At 43.4% G+C, this 16,535-nt stretch overlaps 1 protein-coding gene across 1 annotated transcript in view; it reads right to left on the bottom strand.

Annotated features, from left to right (window-relative positions):
• The window catches only part of MYBBP1A (MYB binding protein 1a), a 57,979-nt gene that overhangs the window by 38,835 nt on the left and 2,609 nt on the right, over nucleotides 1-16,535 (bottom strand). Inside the window, exons 6-21 of the mRNA XM_061355479.1 lie at nucleotides 15,427-15,617; nucleotides 14,989-15,156; nucleotides 13,548-13,665; nucleotides 12,124-12,413; nucleotides 11,546-11,653; nucleotides 10,835-10,960; nucleotides 9,891-10,094; nucleotides 9,131-9,236; nucleotides 8,636-8,723; nucleotides 7,434-7,585; nucleotides 6,678-6,767; nucleotides 5,480-5,614; nucleotides 4,575-4,739; nucleotides 3,448-3,605; nucleotides 2,493-2,627; nucleotides 1,137-1,242 (exon numbers count right to left, since the gene is read on the bottom strand). Coding sequence (XP_061211463.1) covers nucleotides 1,137-1,242; nucleotides 2,493-2,627; nucleotides 3,448-3,605; nucleotides 4,575-4,739; nucleotides 5,480-5,614; nucleotides 6,678-6,767; nucleotides 7,434-7,585; nucleotides 8,636-8,723; nucleotides 9,131-9,236; nucleotides 9,891-10,094; nucleotides 10,835-10,960; nucleotides 11,546-11,653; nucleotides 12,124-12,413; nucleotides 13,548-13,665; nucleotides 14,989-15,156; nucleotides 15,427-15,617 — 2,340 coding nt within the window. The remainder of the gene's footprint in view (nucleotides 1-1,136; nucleotides 1,243-2,492; nucleotides 2,628-3,447; nucleotides 3,606-4,574; nucleotides 4,740-5,479; nucleotides 5,615-6,677; nucleotides 6,768-7,433; nucleotides 7,586-8,635; nucleotides 8,724-9,130; nucleotides 9,237-9,890; nucleotides 10,095-10,834; nucleotides 10,961-11,545; nucleotides 11,654-12,123; nucleotides 12,414-13,547; nucleotides 13,666-14,988; nucleotides 15,157-15,426; nucleotides 15,618-16,535) is intronic.

Below are 16,535 nucleotides of genomic sequence, written 5' to 3'. Positions count from 1 at the left end.
TTTGTCTCTGGTTCCCCACTGCAAAAGCTTCCTGGCCTCAACACCAAGTCAGCACCAGCAGCATCACACAAACTGAACCATGTCACTTCCCCCAAACCAACAACTCGCTTTGGCTGCTGGCTGTGCCCTTGGCTGGTCAAGACCACAGGAGCTCTATTCCCACAGGAGCAATAGCCTTCCCTGGAAGCTGCACAAGGATGCTATGAAGCATGTCTCACTCTCGCCTCAACATCAAGTATGTTGTTTATAATCCCCACAGATCTCCCACTTTGCTTTTCTTTCCAGAAAGGCCCAGCACAGAATAAAAGCCGCTTGGATTAACACTCTCAGTCTCTCACTAAGCCTTAGAAACACGGGCTGTCTTTTCAGCTGCTAATAATAGCTCTGTGCTTGTAATTTCCAGGCCCTCCCTTGACATGAGGTGGCCCTGTTTATTTTCCTCCCCCACAAAATGTCAACAGGATTAAGGCACTAATTCCTGAACACAATTTGAGAGGTTCAGAGGCAAGTATCAAGCTGGCTGGTGAAACACTACTTGCTAAGTTTCTAGTGGAGGTAACCAGACTAAGCTGCCCAATACATACGGTCACCACATTCAGACACCTGTGGAATTCAACAGACACAGTAGGTGAAAGAGGACCTAGAGTAAAGCTCCACAAGTAATAGACACCTACAGCACAACCAGATGGAAAGTTTCCCTGCAAACAATCATCACTAAATGAGGGCTGCTCCACACTTGCTTCATCCTGAGACAACTCAGCCTAAACCTCGCTCTCATCCACCAATATCCTCCCTGCTCTTCAGCATCCTCCCAGAAAAGAACTCAGAGTGAGTGCCAGGAGATTAATATGAAATAGCAAATCAGCCAGGAGAGCAGCTTAAATACACATCGGGCTTCTCCAGTTAACCACTGTACACCAGCAGCCCCTGGTGGCTGTGGCAAGCAGGCACTGCAAAGACAGGGGAGGGGCCACAACGGGATGGAGAATTTAACAGCTTCATGAAAAACATATCATGTAGACAGGCATCTGCAGGCCACAGAACAGAAGACTGAGCAAGCAAAGTCCACTCAGTGAAATGGGATAATGCAACTTTACTGGTAAACCCCATTGCCCCAAGAGCAGCTGCATTCTGACCTGAGAAGCCTGTGGGATGGTGCTGCTCTGTTTCTCTGGCAGAGGGGTAGTTGATGACTTATCAGATGTGTTTCCTTTCAACACTTTGAGCAGGTATAAGGAGGCACTAAAAAAGAAAAGGGAAGAACACAGCAGTTACCAGTGTCACAGTGCAAAGACACCTGAGGGCAGAAGCCCACAGCAGAGAGGTTGGAAGTAGATGATCTTAAGATCCTTTCTAACCCTAACCATTCTATGATTCTATGATGCAGGCAGTTTATCCTGTACCTAGGAGGGTTAAATTGCCTGAGAGGGCACCTTCTCTCTATCTAACCCATTCTTGCCAGACCTAAAGACAAACAAATCTTCGGAGGCTGCATCATTTCATTATGTGTCACCACAGTCAGACATCACCGCTATCAGCCTAGGTTCTTCAAACTCATGTTTTTGACTAGTAGTGCTTGAGGATTTTTGGATTCCCAAGCCTGCACAGCTCAGCCGGTGCTGCAGTGCAGCCTTCCCAGCCCAGACTGCTGTGTGCCTGGAGAACTCGGATATATCAACCGAGAGAGTATGCAGACAGCCTGCTGCTTTTGAGAGAAAGGCACAGCTCCACTCAAGACTGCCACTGCCAGGAAGCTGTCTGGGAGCTGTGCAGCACACACAGCCAGCCCTGCAATACCAGAAAGTACCATGGGTCCTGCACAGCCGCAAGCCCAGTGTGCTGCAGAGCCAGCACTGCCCAGTGACACTGAGGGTTGACCCTGCAACATGGTATCCACTGCATACTGAGTTGTGTTGAGAAATCCCATATGGAGTACGAAAGTCCTCCTGAAACTGCCTGCAAGTCACAAGAGAGCCTACCAGTAAATGGCACTCCCATTTACACCAGGAAACAGCAAGACTCATGTTTCCTAACAAATACACACATGGCTTACCCTAATTCACCTGTATTCAGCAGCAAAGGAGTGAGTACTGGTAGGTCCAAGAATCATAATCATTATTGTCCTCACTGTGCTATCACTAAGACGGTAAAGCACTGTATTTACAAAACAATCACTGCAGACTGACTATAAATTACTCTCATCTGCACACACACAATTCATTGCTCCCCGATGAAGCCTCAAGGAAGCACTTCCCATCACTATTAGCAAAGCTATACCAGACCATTTCTGTATCACAGAGTCCAGTGAAGATGATCACCAAACAATGGACATCTGTTTGAAAATGCTTCAGACTGCCAGGGTGACTGACGAGTCCTCATGTGAGATACAGATGCTGGCACGTAGACTTGAAGTCTCTTGCTTCTCTGAACTGCTTTAACATGCAATATTATGCCTGCTTACAGTCAGCCCACAGCACTGAGTATACACTCACCTAAAATAATAGAGAGCCACTGAAGAGTCAGTGTGCTTGCAGGCTTTCTTCACAAGCCTCTCCACAAAAGCGTGCAAATCCTCTTGCAGGACATCTACTCTCTTGCAGTACTGCTTCATTCGGCACAGGGAGTTCCTGAAGAGCATTAAAACCAAACCCAAAGCTATTACCTACAGAAGGAGCTCTGGGGAACAGATGGCTATGAAACCTCATCACTCGGCTCAGGGTGATACATTAACAGAAATAGTGCTAGCTGTTGGCAGCAAAAGAGGCAATCACTGCTGTGGCAAGAAGGGTGAGGAGATTTACCGCTCTGCCTTCCAGCACCTATTTAGGCATGAGAGTCAACTCTTCTCCAGAGGTCACAAAGGGGACTGGCTTCCTAAAATGCTGCTACTGCAGAACTGCTTCTCAACATAGAGTAGAGAGCAGCACTGAAAATGCTACAAAGCAGCACTGGGCATATCAGGGAGTGGTGTACAGAAGACACATCCTGACACACACCAGGCATTGTCTTTGTCTATCTTGTATCATGCCTCGCTTCTGGCCATGAGCAGAGAACTTCCACTCTGCCTGAAACTTGTTGGGAGCTTCATTCCAGGCACAGCAGCAACTCCGTAACACTAGGGAGGTGTTGCATGGTCTGACTTGGAGATCAGAGACCTGCGGAGATAATTCAGTGACATGGCACCATGCCTGCAATACCAGTGTTTGCTCTTGAGGTTTCCATCTGCAAACAGGTTTGACACTTGAAGTCCCTTAGACTAGAAAACCCAAATCCTACTTTCTTTCCTGTAGGTTATGACTAAGCATTATGCACATGTATGGTGCTACACAATCTGTAAGTATAGTAATTGTCTTCAGTCTTAGGAAGACCAATTTCTGAGATTCAACCAACACCACTGCTGTGTATCAAAAGCTATTGCCTGTTATGTGGAAGACTGAGGACACTTACCTGAAGATATTGGCTGTTTTCTTGAGGAAGTCAACCTCCTGCTTGTCAGAGTCTGTGCTCATGCACTGCTCAATCACCTGAAGCAGGGGCTCGATGATGTCAAACACCAAGGGATTCTCTGACTGCTTAGTCAGGAATGCTTCAATCAGATCCAGCACCTGCAAACACACAGTTACTGACATAAGAACTAATGCAGACAGGGAAACATGACAGATCTACCCAGAGCAGCTCCTTCAGACTGGAGAAACTGAAGAAAGCTATTTGCAACTGCAATTTGTACACCTTCTGCTGTCACTTGTACTGTTAGGGCATGAGAAACTGAAAATTAAAAATATGAAAGATTAAAGGCAGTCTGTTGACTTCAGTCTTTGTACAGTGACATCACTTAGAAACAGCAGTTATGAGAATCACTGCCACCTGGCCAGGCCTGTGATCACGGTAACTCATCATAGATCTCTATTAGCCCCACTGGTGTCCCAAACAGTGCATTAGCATAAAATTAGCCTCTTATAGCAAAGCACCAGAACGAAAACATAGTAAAGCTAGCGGCTTGCTACCCTGCTCAGCCTTCATTGACACCACATTTCTATACATGAGTGGCTGGAACTGTCCTTGGATGACCAAATATTCTGAAAGTCCATGCTGACACCAGGTGGACAGAAGTCAGTATTACAGCCACAAACAATCAGGGGTGTTAACCATAATCCTCCTGATTTCACTACCATAACAAGCCAAAAAAAGCTTACACTGCAAAACCACCAGAGGAATTTCATGCATGTCACACTAAGGCACATCAACTGACAGGCACCTACCTTTGGGTAGGCATAGGAAATGATCTAATAAACTGAAGCATTTCAGATCAGCAAATCAGAAACCACAGTTCATTTCCCAAAAGCACTGTCCTGTTTTTTGTTTTCAAGCAGGCCTGTGATGCCCCAGTCACTGACCGCAATAATCACTGTGCCACACGCTCTACAAAGCCAGAACAATCCAGCCCCAACCTCAAGAAGCTTATCACACACATGCATGTCCAAGCTTTTCAGTGTTAAGTAGCTCATGATATGCAGTAGGCTTCAACTAATGTGCTAGTAAGCCAGAAGTCTTCAGACCAAACACGTATCTCCCACCTTAATCTTGTAATCCCTCCGTAGGATCTTCTCTTTCCGAAGCCTGTCTTTCTCATCCTTCTTTGCCTGGACCCGTTTCTGCTGCTCCGCAAAAAGGGCCGAGATGTTCTTGTCAAGAGCCATCATAGCCTCATCATCCAGCTCTTCATCACTCTCATCCGCTGCCTTTTTGGTTTAGAATGCAAAAACAACAACATGACACCTCAAGTACTTCCAAAAGACAGCAGGGAGAGAACCACAGACAAGACCAGACTGCAGCAGAGAGGCAGCTACCTCTAGACCCAGAATAACAACATGGGGAGAGGAAATACATGTTCAGACCCATGAGTAATCTAGTTCATATTTCCTATCAGGTATGCTTGGCTGCACACTACTAACAGGTAGAGCCAGAGGATCAGGAGAGGGAAGAGGCTAAGGTTTTGAACCTGACTCCTCTGTGCTGTTGCCCCTTCAGTAAAGAGGTTAATATGTTGCTGTACATGTAGCAACAGCAACGATTCTTTGTAAGAATCATTAAGCCACAGTAGCACTGCTACAGGAAGTCTCCAGAGTGGACTACTGGGATCTTGCCTCCACATAGGCCAGATTAATACAGACAACATGTAACAGCATCTCAAGTGCTTTAGCCCACATCAGTCTCATTTATTACAGGCAGGAGTACAAGCTGTATCCTGCTAGACCAGACCAGCTAAAGCACTCAAGACTTACTAACAGTAAATAAAAGAACAAATTACTTATTCCCAAAGCTTGCTTTGAAGATCCTAACCTCCTGCTTCAAATGCCATACAAAGATGACCACCAGGGTTGTCACTGCATGGGCTCAGATAAGATGTGTGTATTATTAGATCATCTTCACCACCCCAAACTTCCTGGTATCTGTATCAAGTCAGGCAGTGAAAACATACCAATTTGTTCCCTGCTTGGAGAACATTCATCAGCTGACTGCGAAAATCATCATCGACTTCTTCATTCTTTTCCTCATCTCCACTGTCACTCTCAGAGTCACCTTCACCTGAAGAGTCCTCGTTTTCTTCCTCATCCTGAGGAAGAAAAGTTCATCTCCTGAGCCCACCATTCTTCAAGCCCTACTCAATTCTCAGGTGTGTCACTGTTCAGAAATACAAACTCAAGCCTCCCCTCATCCCACTGCCCTGCTTGCAGCTCTGAGTCAAGGGAAGACACCCCAGTTAATGAGATACCAGGACTTCACAAGCGCTAAAAGCAGAACAAAATACAGAGTTCTCAGTCATATTAAATGAGTACCAAAAAGAAGCTTCCAAGGAACATCTGAAGTTACAGCCTCCATCTGACTTTCCTTTCTGCTAATACTTGTAATGCTTTGGGACTTGAATCTCTGCAGTGCTGAAAACCTGAGATCTTGAATTCAGATGGCTGCATATCACAGCAATGATTCAGTCTGTGGCTGCAGAAAGGAGAGGCCTGTGCTAATTTCAGACTGCAGCCACCAAATCACAGAACAATTTGGGTTTGAAAGGACCTTAAGATCATCCAGTTCAAATCCCCTCCCATGGCAGGGACACCTTCCAATAGGACATGTCACCCAAGGTTCTGTCCAACGTGGCCCTGAACACTGCCAGGGATGGAGCATTTAACACTTCTCTGGGCAACCTATTCCAAGGCCCCACCATCCTCACAGGTAACAACTTCTTCCTTGTATGTACTTCCCCTGTTTATGTTTGAACCCATTCCCCCTTGTCCTAACGCTACAGTCCCTGATGAAGAGTCCATCTCCAACATCCTTGTAGCTCCCTTCAGATACTGCAAGGCTGCTATGAAGTCTCCATGCAGCTTCTCTTCTCCAGGCTGACCAGCCCCAACTATCTGAGCCTGTCATTTCTTCTCAGAAAGTCAACTATTCAAACAGCCGTATCTACAACAGCATTGTCCTTCAAGGCCAAAAGTCTAAGAAACATGCACTTCCAACAGGCCATTTGTGTGTTACACTTTAAAAATATATCTTAATACAGCAATAGCCATCTTACTCTAGACAGATACAATCCAGCCTATTACTACACATCAGGACAAAGATTAAACAGTGACAGTCTAAAGAGTTTTTGTTACTAGCAGTGGCACAACAGTTACCGTGTCCTGTGCAGATTTGATCTTTTTGTCTGATTCTTCCATCACAACAACAGCACTTTCTTCACTTTGCTCTTGGTACGGGTCAAGAACCTGCAAAAAAGAGGGACATGAGGGGTTTTCAGTATTGTGTAAGGACACATTTCCTGTGTACAACAGACAGTAAGCCAGCCAGTTGAATAAGGAAATAGTAAGGGCATTCAATTTTCTGGCTTATAATATCATGTTTGCTAAGTTCCTTCTATAAGTAACAAAAAAGGTGAAGAAAACTGAACAGGTTGGTGACACACAGTTTGACTGTCACAAATGAAGTATTAGGTTCATCACATAAAGTACCTGACAGCACATCTTTGCAAACCATGTATTACTCTCCCAGAACACAGCACTTTATTCAGTGGTATGACCCATTCCGATTTTCAGTGTCACTTATTTTTAGCACCACTATGCTTAGCCTTTTCAGAAGAAAGAAGTTGTTGCCATTTATACTCACACATAAAAACTACCAGCTATATAAAGTGACCCAGGAATTTCTTCAGCCTCAAACTACCAAAGAATATAACTTAGTTAGCAGATCCCAGGCTCCATTAAAAACAAAACAAAAAACAACTCTGTAAGCTACATTTAAAACTGAGCAACACACTGTTAGACATCTTTTAAATCAAGCAGGCGTTTATTTAATCCCAAACTAGAGACATGCTTGTATATCCATTAGGGACAAGACAGGCAAACGGTACAATGCCCTGCTAGTGCCTCACTTACATCCAGGATCAGCTGCAAGCCCCTCTTGGTCAGATTAGGGCATATCCGTACAAACACGCTCTTGGAAATCCGACGTATGAGTAGGCTTGGTTGGGCAAGGAGGGAGAGAAGGATTTCCACCATCACCTCGACCCATCCTGGCTCTGTGTTGTCTGCACGGGAACAAGCAAACCATGTCAGGAAGGGGTAAAACCACTGCACTGGCACATCAGTAAGGACTACAGAGAAATTCATCCATGAAAACAAGACCTCTAGCCGACTGTCAGAAGCAGTCATTCAGCAGCACAGACCAGAAACAGCCAAGTGTGAAGCTAAAGGTTGTAGCTGTACTTTAGGGAGAAACATGCCTGAAATTGTCCTTAGGCCACTGCAAAGCCCTACCAGGTATGAATCCATTAAATCATTACTTAGATAAGCACTTCTGCAAATCACACAACCACATTAAAGTGACCAACAGCTACTCAGGAAAAGTTTTACATTTTATAAAGCTGCCAATTGAATCTGGAGTCACAGCAGACTGCGAAAAGTGCTGACATTTGAAACTGGTCCATTAACGCAAAAGTCTGGGAATCCTGATGTACATACAACCAAACCACCATAAAATTACAGCTTTTCTTTTCAGAGCAACCTCAAATTTACATGAAGATTTAAAGAGTATAAGACCACAGTTAAAGAGGGAGTCGAAAGGACCAAGTTCCTTCCTAGTCAGGTCCCAGCCTAACTCCACAGGCCCTAAGCAAGGACTCACTAAGCCAGCAAACAGGCCATATCTACACACAGAACACATTTAGTTTGCCCAGAACTTGAGCTCTGAAAGAACCAAGCTCCAGGCCTGCCAGCTGTTAGAGAGCCTACAGCTGTACCCAGGGAGGTACTATCACTTCAGTCAAGCTCTTGGCCAATACAGACAAGGACTCAAAAAGAGTGAACTCTGCTGGACACTGCTCATCTGAACAACGGCCAGCTCTGAAGCTCACCTGTCCTTTATGAGACACACAGGAAGACAACTCACTGAGGATGAGGGTAGAGAGCTGAAGCAGGAGAAGAGACAGAGAATGAAGGAGAGAGGATTCTCCTGGGAATAAATGGATCAAGCCAGAACTGATGCAGTCATGAGTGCTTCAGTAATGCAGAACTGCCATCTCCTGTCTTTTGACACTATTAACAATCCCGTTCCATCTCTTTTGGCAGGCAGGACTCACCAGTCTTTTTCTTCTTAGGTTCTTTACTGAATGCCCTCTCTGTGCAGTTCAGAAGGTCGCTCAGAACATCCACTGTTTCAGACTGATTCTGTTTGATCACAAGAAGACAGCAAACACTCTCTTCTGAATTACCCACTACCAACAGCAACAGAAGGAATATACGCCAAATCTAAGGACCTCTTTAAACAGGTACAGATATTAAAATAAGCTACTATAACCCCTTTGCAGAACAAAATCTGAAGCTAAGTAAAACCTGCTCCACTGAGCAGCAAATCAAAGGGAAAAATAATGCTCAGTTCAAGCTTTTCACCTGTAAGTTGATGTCTACAGTCAGTGTAAGAATCACAATTTATTAGCTGCCAGTCACTCATTTGCAGGAGGTAGAGGCTGTGAAAGATTGGATCCCTGATCACAAAGAAACTCTCCAGCTCAGTGTTCAGAAAGCTCAGCTATCAACACATTTTACACCACTCAAATATGCTTCAGAGGTCTTACCTTGAAAAGATGAATAGCCATTAAAAGCAGAAGTTGCTGGAAAGCAACGACTTTAGCACTATCTGATTTATTTTGCTTCTGCAGCTTCTCCACAGACTGAAGTGTTCTGAAGAAAGAAATCCCTCTGAGTCTCCCACAATCACAACAACAAATCCTCTCTTATTATAAGACTAAAAATATCAGCAAACCTATAGTACCGTTTTCTGTACTTAAGACTTAATTTATTGAAACTGGACACACATAATAGTACCCAGTCTTAACCCAACAACACCACCTCATTACGTGATGATGCTTAGAAAAAAACCTGCAGCTGGGGACAGGTTAGTTTCCTAATACTATAGCCAAGAAACAGATCTTTTATTTTCCTTTATGGAAAATCAAGCTCAGAAAAGAGCACCAGAAAAAAGTCACTGAGAAGTTAGTAGAGGCATTATTAGGAGAGAATAAGCAGAGTTACAATCATGTTTGGGAGAGGACTATGAGCAGAAATAGGACATGGCCACCCACAGATAGTTAAATACACAGAAGGAACAGGAAGACAGGAGCAGTGTGATGAGCAACAGAAAGGCATCCTGAAAGCCAGCCACATCTGCAGGATTCTCAAAGTGAAGAGAACAGTCACTGCCTGTGAAATGGCTCTATTACAGCAGCCAGAACAACAGCAGAAGAGAATACAATGGCCCAAAAAGAGACTTAAGACTAGGGCTTTTCCAAGTTACTCATCCAATCAACCCAGCACCCAGCTTTCCAAGCCTCTCACCTCTCCCAGGCATCCCTCTGTTCCTTGGTAAAAGGCTTCACAGCTTTGACATGTTCACTGGAGAGCAGCTTGTTGGCATACTCAACAAGGAGAAAGATCCAGAGCTTCCCATCTGCAGTCACACCATGGATGTGTTTCTCTCTCAAGGCTGCAGCCTTTTCTGTATCCCCCAAAACAGTCATGGTGTTTAAAGTCTGAAGTAACCTGAAAAGAAAACCAGTCAGCACGTTCCTGCCATTGGAATCAGATGGCCGCTTCACACTCTCCAAAACAATGCCCACCAGTAGAGCACTTTCATCCCAGAGCTCTGGTCACTCACTGCAACTCAGATTCATAGGGCCTAAGCTTCAACCCGCACATGTATCCAAGCACAGTAATGCACAGCTCATGGCTTTGGTGTCCCAAATGATGCTATTATTCTCAGTTGTTTCATTCTGTGTTCAACCATATCTTCTGCTTTTCCTCTACTGATGCAGAAGCATCTATTATACCAACTCCACCTCCCTCAGCACAGGGAGGACTGTAGAGCCATGAGCAGCGTTCATTCAGAGCAGACAGAAACCCACAGCAATTCCCACGACCCCACCACCTCCCTCTTGGGTCCTTCCACTTCTACCTTGCACCAGAGGCAATGGTAGTTAATAAGAAAAAGCAGTTTGAGCTCAGCTCTACACCTACCTGATTTTATCACCCACATACTCAAGCAGGTTTGCTATGCAAAATTACATTCTAATTGGACAAAACTTAAGTATCTTTAGGAAGTCCATCTAGGATCTCCCTTAAAAAAAAAAAAAAAACCAAAACATTCCCTAGTCCTGGAATCAAACAAATGCTCCAATACCAGCTCACAATCCCAAACATCTTGCCCTGTTATTTGCAGGCTAATCCTATCCTCATGAAAAAAGAAAAATTTCCAGCATAAAACATGCAAACAAATTCCTTACCCAAAGAAGTAGTTTTCTGCCACTGAATGAGCCTGTTCATCTAGGGGCTCTGCTGGAAGAACATTTGCCTCCTTTATTTGGGAAGTCTTTTTCTTAGCCTCAAAGAAAGCATGAAAGAAGCAAAACCTAGAATGAACAGAAACAAGAACAAAATTAATAGTTGTAACAAAGCAAAACCAACCCACATGTGCAAAACAAGGAGCACCACATAATCATGTTTTCATTCAAGGATGTTCAAGAACTGGAGAAAGTCACTCTTTACAGTAAGACCCTTTCCTCAAGGTACCCAAAGTAAAGGGGAAGAATACTCAAGACTTCACAAAAGTACCTGCACTTGAGGCCACACAATACAATGCCCAGACTTCTTGGTCATATGCTCCAAGACTTTTAAACTGACAGATAAATACTTATTAGATCTGATGCAAAGTTACAAGTGATCTCTTCAAGCACTCTCAGTAGGCAAGAACCTAAAATTTACACATAGGATTAAGGTGATGTTAAATGCCTGAACTATTTATGACAATAATTTGGCCAAGTTCACGGAAGCTATTTTGAAAACACAACCTAGCCTCCTAAATTATTTATGCTACAGAATATTCCCACCACTAAATTTGCCTAATGCCATGGGGGCAGCTCACCTGGAATATTGCTGTAGAGCTAAGAAGACATATTCAAAGCACCTGTGGCATTAAGCCTTTAAATCACTCTCACCTGGAAATGTCCATCACAAGGCTCTCTTCTTTTTTCACTGTACTTTCAATGATGTTAGCAAGTCGGTGGATGATCCATTTTCTTAGTCGAGCAACCTTATGTTGTGCTCTTTTAAGAAGAAAGGGGATATAGTCAGTAGTTTGAGCACTATCCCGAAGTAAACACAAACTCCAGTCCACTGCAGCAAGAGCTGACTTTCAGAGAGAGGCTTTATCCTAAAGAGGACAGTTACATAGTACGAAAGCAACAGGTACAAAAGAAAAGATATTGTCTTCCCAAGTTTGCTTTTTACCATGCCAAAGAGTCTGTTTACCCAGCTGAGGTGCTGCAGTTTAGCAAAAAGCACTTCAACAAGTGCAGGAGTAAGGAGAGTGAGGTTATAGCAGCACAAATCACACATATATTGTTGTAGCAGCTTACATCTTCTCCAAAAAAAAAAGCCCCTGCAAGTAACCCAGAACCCACAGCACCACAGTGGATATTCAATGAACAACATTAGCTGTCCAAAGCAGACTTCACACAGGTAGCTACTCTAACCACAAAACAGAAAGAAGAAGGTGCATCATTCTCATACTCACATGTTTGCGTTTTCCTTGTTCTGTTTTTGCCGGTTACTGGAGAAGTCTAAGCAACAGTCAAAGTCTGGTCTGAGGAACATGTCTTTGAGCCAGTCAACGTATTTTTGCAACACCAGTGGCTGCAGGTGTCTCACTACTCTGGATGAGCTGGAGAATACTGGATTGCCCTGATTGGTGAGAGTAGAGAAGCCAATCATCACTGCCAGCTGCCTCTCCGAATCATCACAGCTGCTCAGGAATTCCTCTATATATCCTTCCATCTCTGGAGCAAACTTAAATCGGTCTGGAAGCTGAAAAACACAGTTAAACAAGCAGGTTAGGAACCTCACACTGAGTCTGAGTGTCTTGATAAGTACAAATCACTTCACAGATTTGGCTGCAATAAGTAATTAAAGTCATGTGCCTGAACATTTGTCATAAGGCATACTCAAGCTTTGTCTACTTCCACCTCCAGCAATAACCAGGTAAGAAAGTATAAGGGTATTTGCTTTGCAAAACAAATCACTCATGTCAAGGAAAAAAACAAATTCACAAAACACTACCAACAAATTCAAATTAAAATATTTTCTACTTCCTCAGCATCAATCTTATTAGGTTTAGTCAATGGTGTCTTCATTGCATTTTATACAGGGAAGCACCATAGTAAGCATTATTTTCAGAGCAAATATACACACCTATTGCCATTATGACACCAGAACAGAAACACTGCAAAGTCCTATTCCTTCCAAGAAAGGGCAGCAAGTTTGGGGCCCATATTGAGGAGGATCTGGATTACATTGCTACAAAAAGCTAAGCCCAAGACTATTTTTATCAGTATTCCCATTTTTTTCTTCCTCCCTTTATTGCAGGACTGTGTTGTTTGCTGGTTTATGGGGAGGGAAGCAGGAAGAGGAGTTCCAAAATCCAGTTCTCATACAAAATTTGTGCTTAAACCTCAGATGTGTTATTGAAACAAGCACTAACATAAGCAAAAGCATGAGTTGTCCCTTTTTGTCTTCAAACATTCATGCAACACCCAGCACAATGACAGACAAAAAGGAGCTTCCAGACATGCAAAATGAAAAGGGCTGTTAAAGGCTGCCAGATGACACTGTCAATACGCTGAGGGCTGCCCTTCCCCTGCTTCCCCCAGCGTCAGAGCTATCTCAGCACCATCAGTGAAAGCAAGTGGGTCAGTGCTTAACTATTTCAAAACCTTTAAAATAAGCCTGAATGAAAAATACACAAGTAGGCAATGACAAACACAGTCTATACTCTGCCCACTGAGACCAGTGGCCACACAATAACTTTGCTTTTACTAAAAGTCCAAGGCCTAAAATGACACAAACTTTTTTTACAGAAGACAACGTGAAAGGGGAGCAGAAAGGGCTTCTGCTCAGGACAGGGGGCTTTACCCCGAGCCCAAGTACTTTCAGAAGACTTACCTGGGTCGTAACCACATGTTCTCCGTAGTGCTGCATCACCTTCCCTTTGAGAACTGTCTGCAGCTGATCCAGAGACAGCAATGGCAAAGCACTGCCCAACAACCGGTAGCACATGTAACTGAGTGAGAACAAAGAAGATTCCCTCAGCAGAGGCACATCAGTAAAGCCACACACCAGGATAAGACAGGGAAGAAGCAGTGGGGCAGGCTACACTGAGCATGCAGAAAAACAGAAGTCAAGAACTCATGGATCCTGTGTTTAAAAATCCTGCTGCCTGAAGCTTTTCTTCTGACTAGCACATCTGCAAAGGTCTGACCCTGTAGCAGGTCCTCCACTGGTTAGAAACAGATGAGTCCTTACCAGCAGCTCCTTTCTCAATCCACTTTATGGATCTCTTCTCCCCAGATACTTATTTCCACGAGCCTAATAAAAACTTATAGTTTTAGCCTACATTCTTCTACTTCATTTTGACAGTAACTTAGTTTTGACAGCAACTTGCTATGAAATTTGATCAGAATTGCCTAATAGGGTCAGGAGTCATTAGATGGACATTATTAGCCTCATTTCTGAAGGAAATCATCCGAAAAAAGCAACACTCTTAAGCATACAAAGTCTATTTTTAGACTTACCCAAGACATGTACAAGACTTAAATTGCTCAGGCTTGGAAAATAGTTTACTTTCACTGCGATACTCATGTAATGTGCACCACTACAACTTTCAAACTCTTGATCTAAGAAGGATTTAAACCAGGCCACAGGCTGCCTTGCTATGATATAAACTAAATTATGATCCCCAAATTTGTATTCTGGATTTTGCAGCATTTTATACAGCATGAGTCTCAACAGACAACTTAATCCTACCAAGATCTAGTATTAGACCTGGAAAAGGAGCTGAAATAGCTACTGTTACAATCAGACACAGCCATACCCTACTTAATAACAGAGACCACATCAGAATCCAAACGTATCCAGGATTTAATTCAGCTCAGTCCACAAAAGCACAAGTCCAGCAGTACTTGACACAGATTTCAGAACAAGGGTTTGCCTACACAGGAGCTGTCCTTAAACCACACAAAGACAAATTACTCTTGCTCCTAACCACTTAGAGAGGAAGGGACAGGACAGTTCCTCTGACAAGTCCTGGAGGAGCAACCTATTAAGACACCTTTAAGCCCAGTGAGGTACATCACCTTTATGTGCTATCCTAGTTAAATTTAATCTCAAATTTGTTGTATTCTAAGAGGAATTCTTAGATTCTAAGGATCTTAGGATTCTAAGAGGAATCTCAGGATTTATGCTCCCTATAACGTTTTTCATGAATACCTGAACAACCAAAAGCAAGTGTTCCCACATTGTTCATGCGAAACCATATGTCCCACTCTACCACAGGGCAGCAGAAAGACCACAGCAAGGAAGAGAAGGATAATACATTAAAACAAACCTCACAGGTCCCGATTTTTCCTTCAATAGCCCATTCTCCACACCTTCCTCCCAAAACAGTTCAAAGGCATTTTCCTTCAGTGAAACCTGCAGCAGATCAAACACTACACTGGGCAATTTCTTGTCCTTCTTCTCAGACTTGGCAGCACTTTGCAGAAGCTCTACAAGTCTAGAAGAAGAAAGAAAATAATGCAAGAGATCCAGCCTGGGAAGGGATTGTTGAGGGCCAGATTCACTCTGCTGAAGGACACAGGATGCAGACTCTGCCTCTTGGGAGAAATGACAGGGCTGTAATTTAGGGACCAGCATAACAGAGCTGAATCCTTCACAGCACCTGCAGTGGCAAATACAGGCAGGCATCTGAATGAAAGCCACTTTTCTCTCAGTTAGCTAAGAGACCAAGAATGTTGCATTTAATGCTCATTATTCAAGAACTTACCTGGGAATATTTTCCTCAGTTACAACAGTAGGTGAGCCAAAGAGCTTCTTCAGTTTTTTAGGTTTCAGAACACTAGGGAATTTCTGTATGCCCACAAGCAAAAGGTGCAGGTTCTCTGGAGATGCGAAGGCTGAAGCAAGGTCACTTTGCAAGATGCCAAACAGGACCTCCTCAAACACCGATTCAGGAACCTAGACAGGAACAAAAGGGAGAGCACATGGAAAACATCTGAGACCTTTTTACTAACTTGCTGTACAGTATAATAACATACCAGCATTGTAGGGCATTTTACTAAAAGCTTGCAATGTTCTGGAAACTTCAGAAATAGTCTTTACAGTGACACAACCAAAAATGAGCAATGCACGTGTCCAGTACTGCTATGCAGTCCCCAGCTACTTAACCACGTGGTGCAGGACAGTATGTTGTCACCAGAGAGCAACCCCGGTCAACTGACTCCCACTGCGATTGCTTCTGTTGCTGTCTGACTGCTCCTCTCTGTATGGCCCACGGAGGAGAAAACACTCCTGTATTAGCTTTTAATTATATTTCCCCAAAATAATTACTTGTTTCGTTAAGATTTTCTGGTAAACTGTGTTCAATACATTTAGAGAAAACTGGATCCAGTGTTTTCATCAATAAAAATTAGAAACGCACAAAAAACTGCTTTAATTTGTATTTTTGTAAGATTGGATTCAAAATACCTGTAAATCTAATACCAAGACTAGATGACACAGAACACCTACCTACAGAATATCATTTTATTTTAACACGGTGAATCTTCATACAAACAACCAACATCCACGTAAAAGAAGGAAATAAACTCTCTTCTTTTACTACATACTCAAAAGTTCCTTTACCCCATGTTCTTACATGCTCTTACACTCAACAGCCCAAGCTTCAACCTTAGGCCCAGGCAAGGTGCATAAAAAAGGTTTGCTGGCCAGAGTTCTCACCATACTTCTGTTCAAAAGAGCACAGTCTAAGATATCACCCAAGCAAGTCACCTGGGTAAAAAACTGACTGCAGGTTTGTCCATAACAAAATCAGACTGAACCAGACCATCCTTCCCAGAATAAAAGCATCTGCTGACAGACAATATAGCAAACAGA

This window comes from Neopsephotus bourkii, unplaced genomic scaffold (assembly GCF_033783945.1).
Source record: "Neopsephotus bourkii isolate Nb327-2 ecotype Australia unplaced genomic scaffold, CSIRO-AGI_Nbou_v1 NB_804, whole genome shotgun sequence".
Lineage (NCBI taxonomy): Eukaryota > Metazoa > Chordata > Aves > Psittaciformes > Psittacidae > Neopsephotus > Neopsephotus bourkii.
Note: the sequence above shows the minus strand (reverse complement) of the source record. Positions and strands in the feature narration are given on the sequence as shown.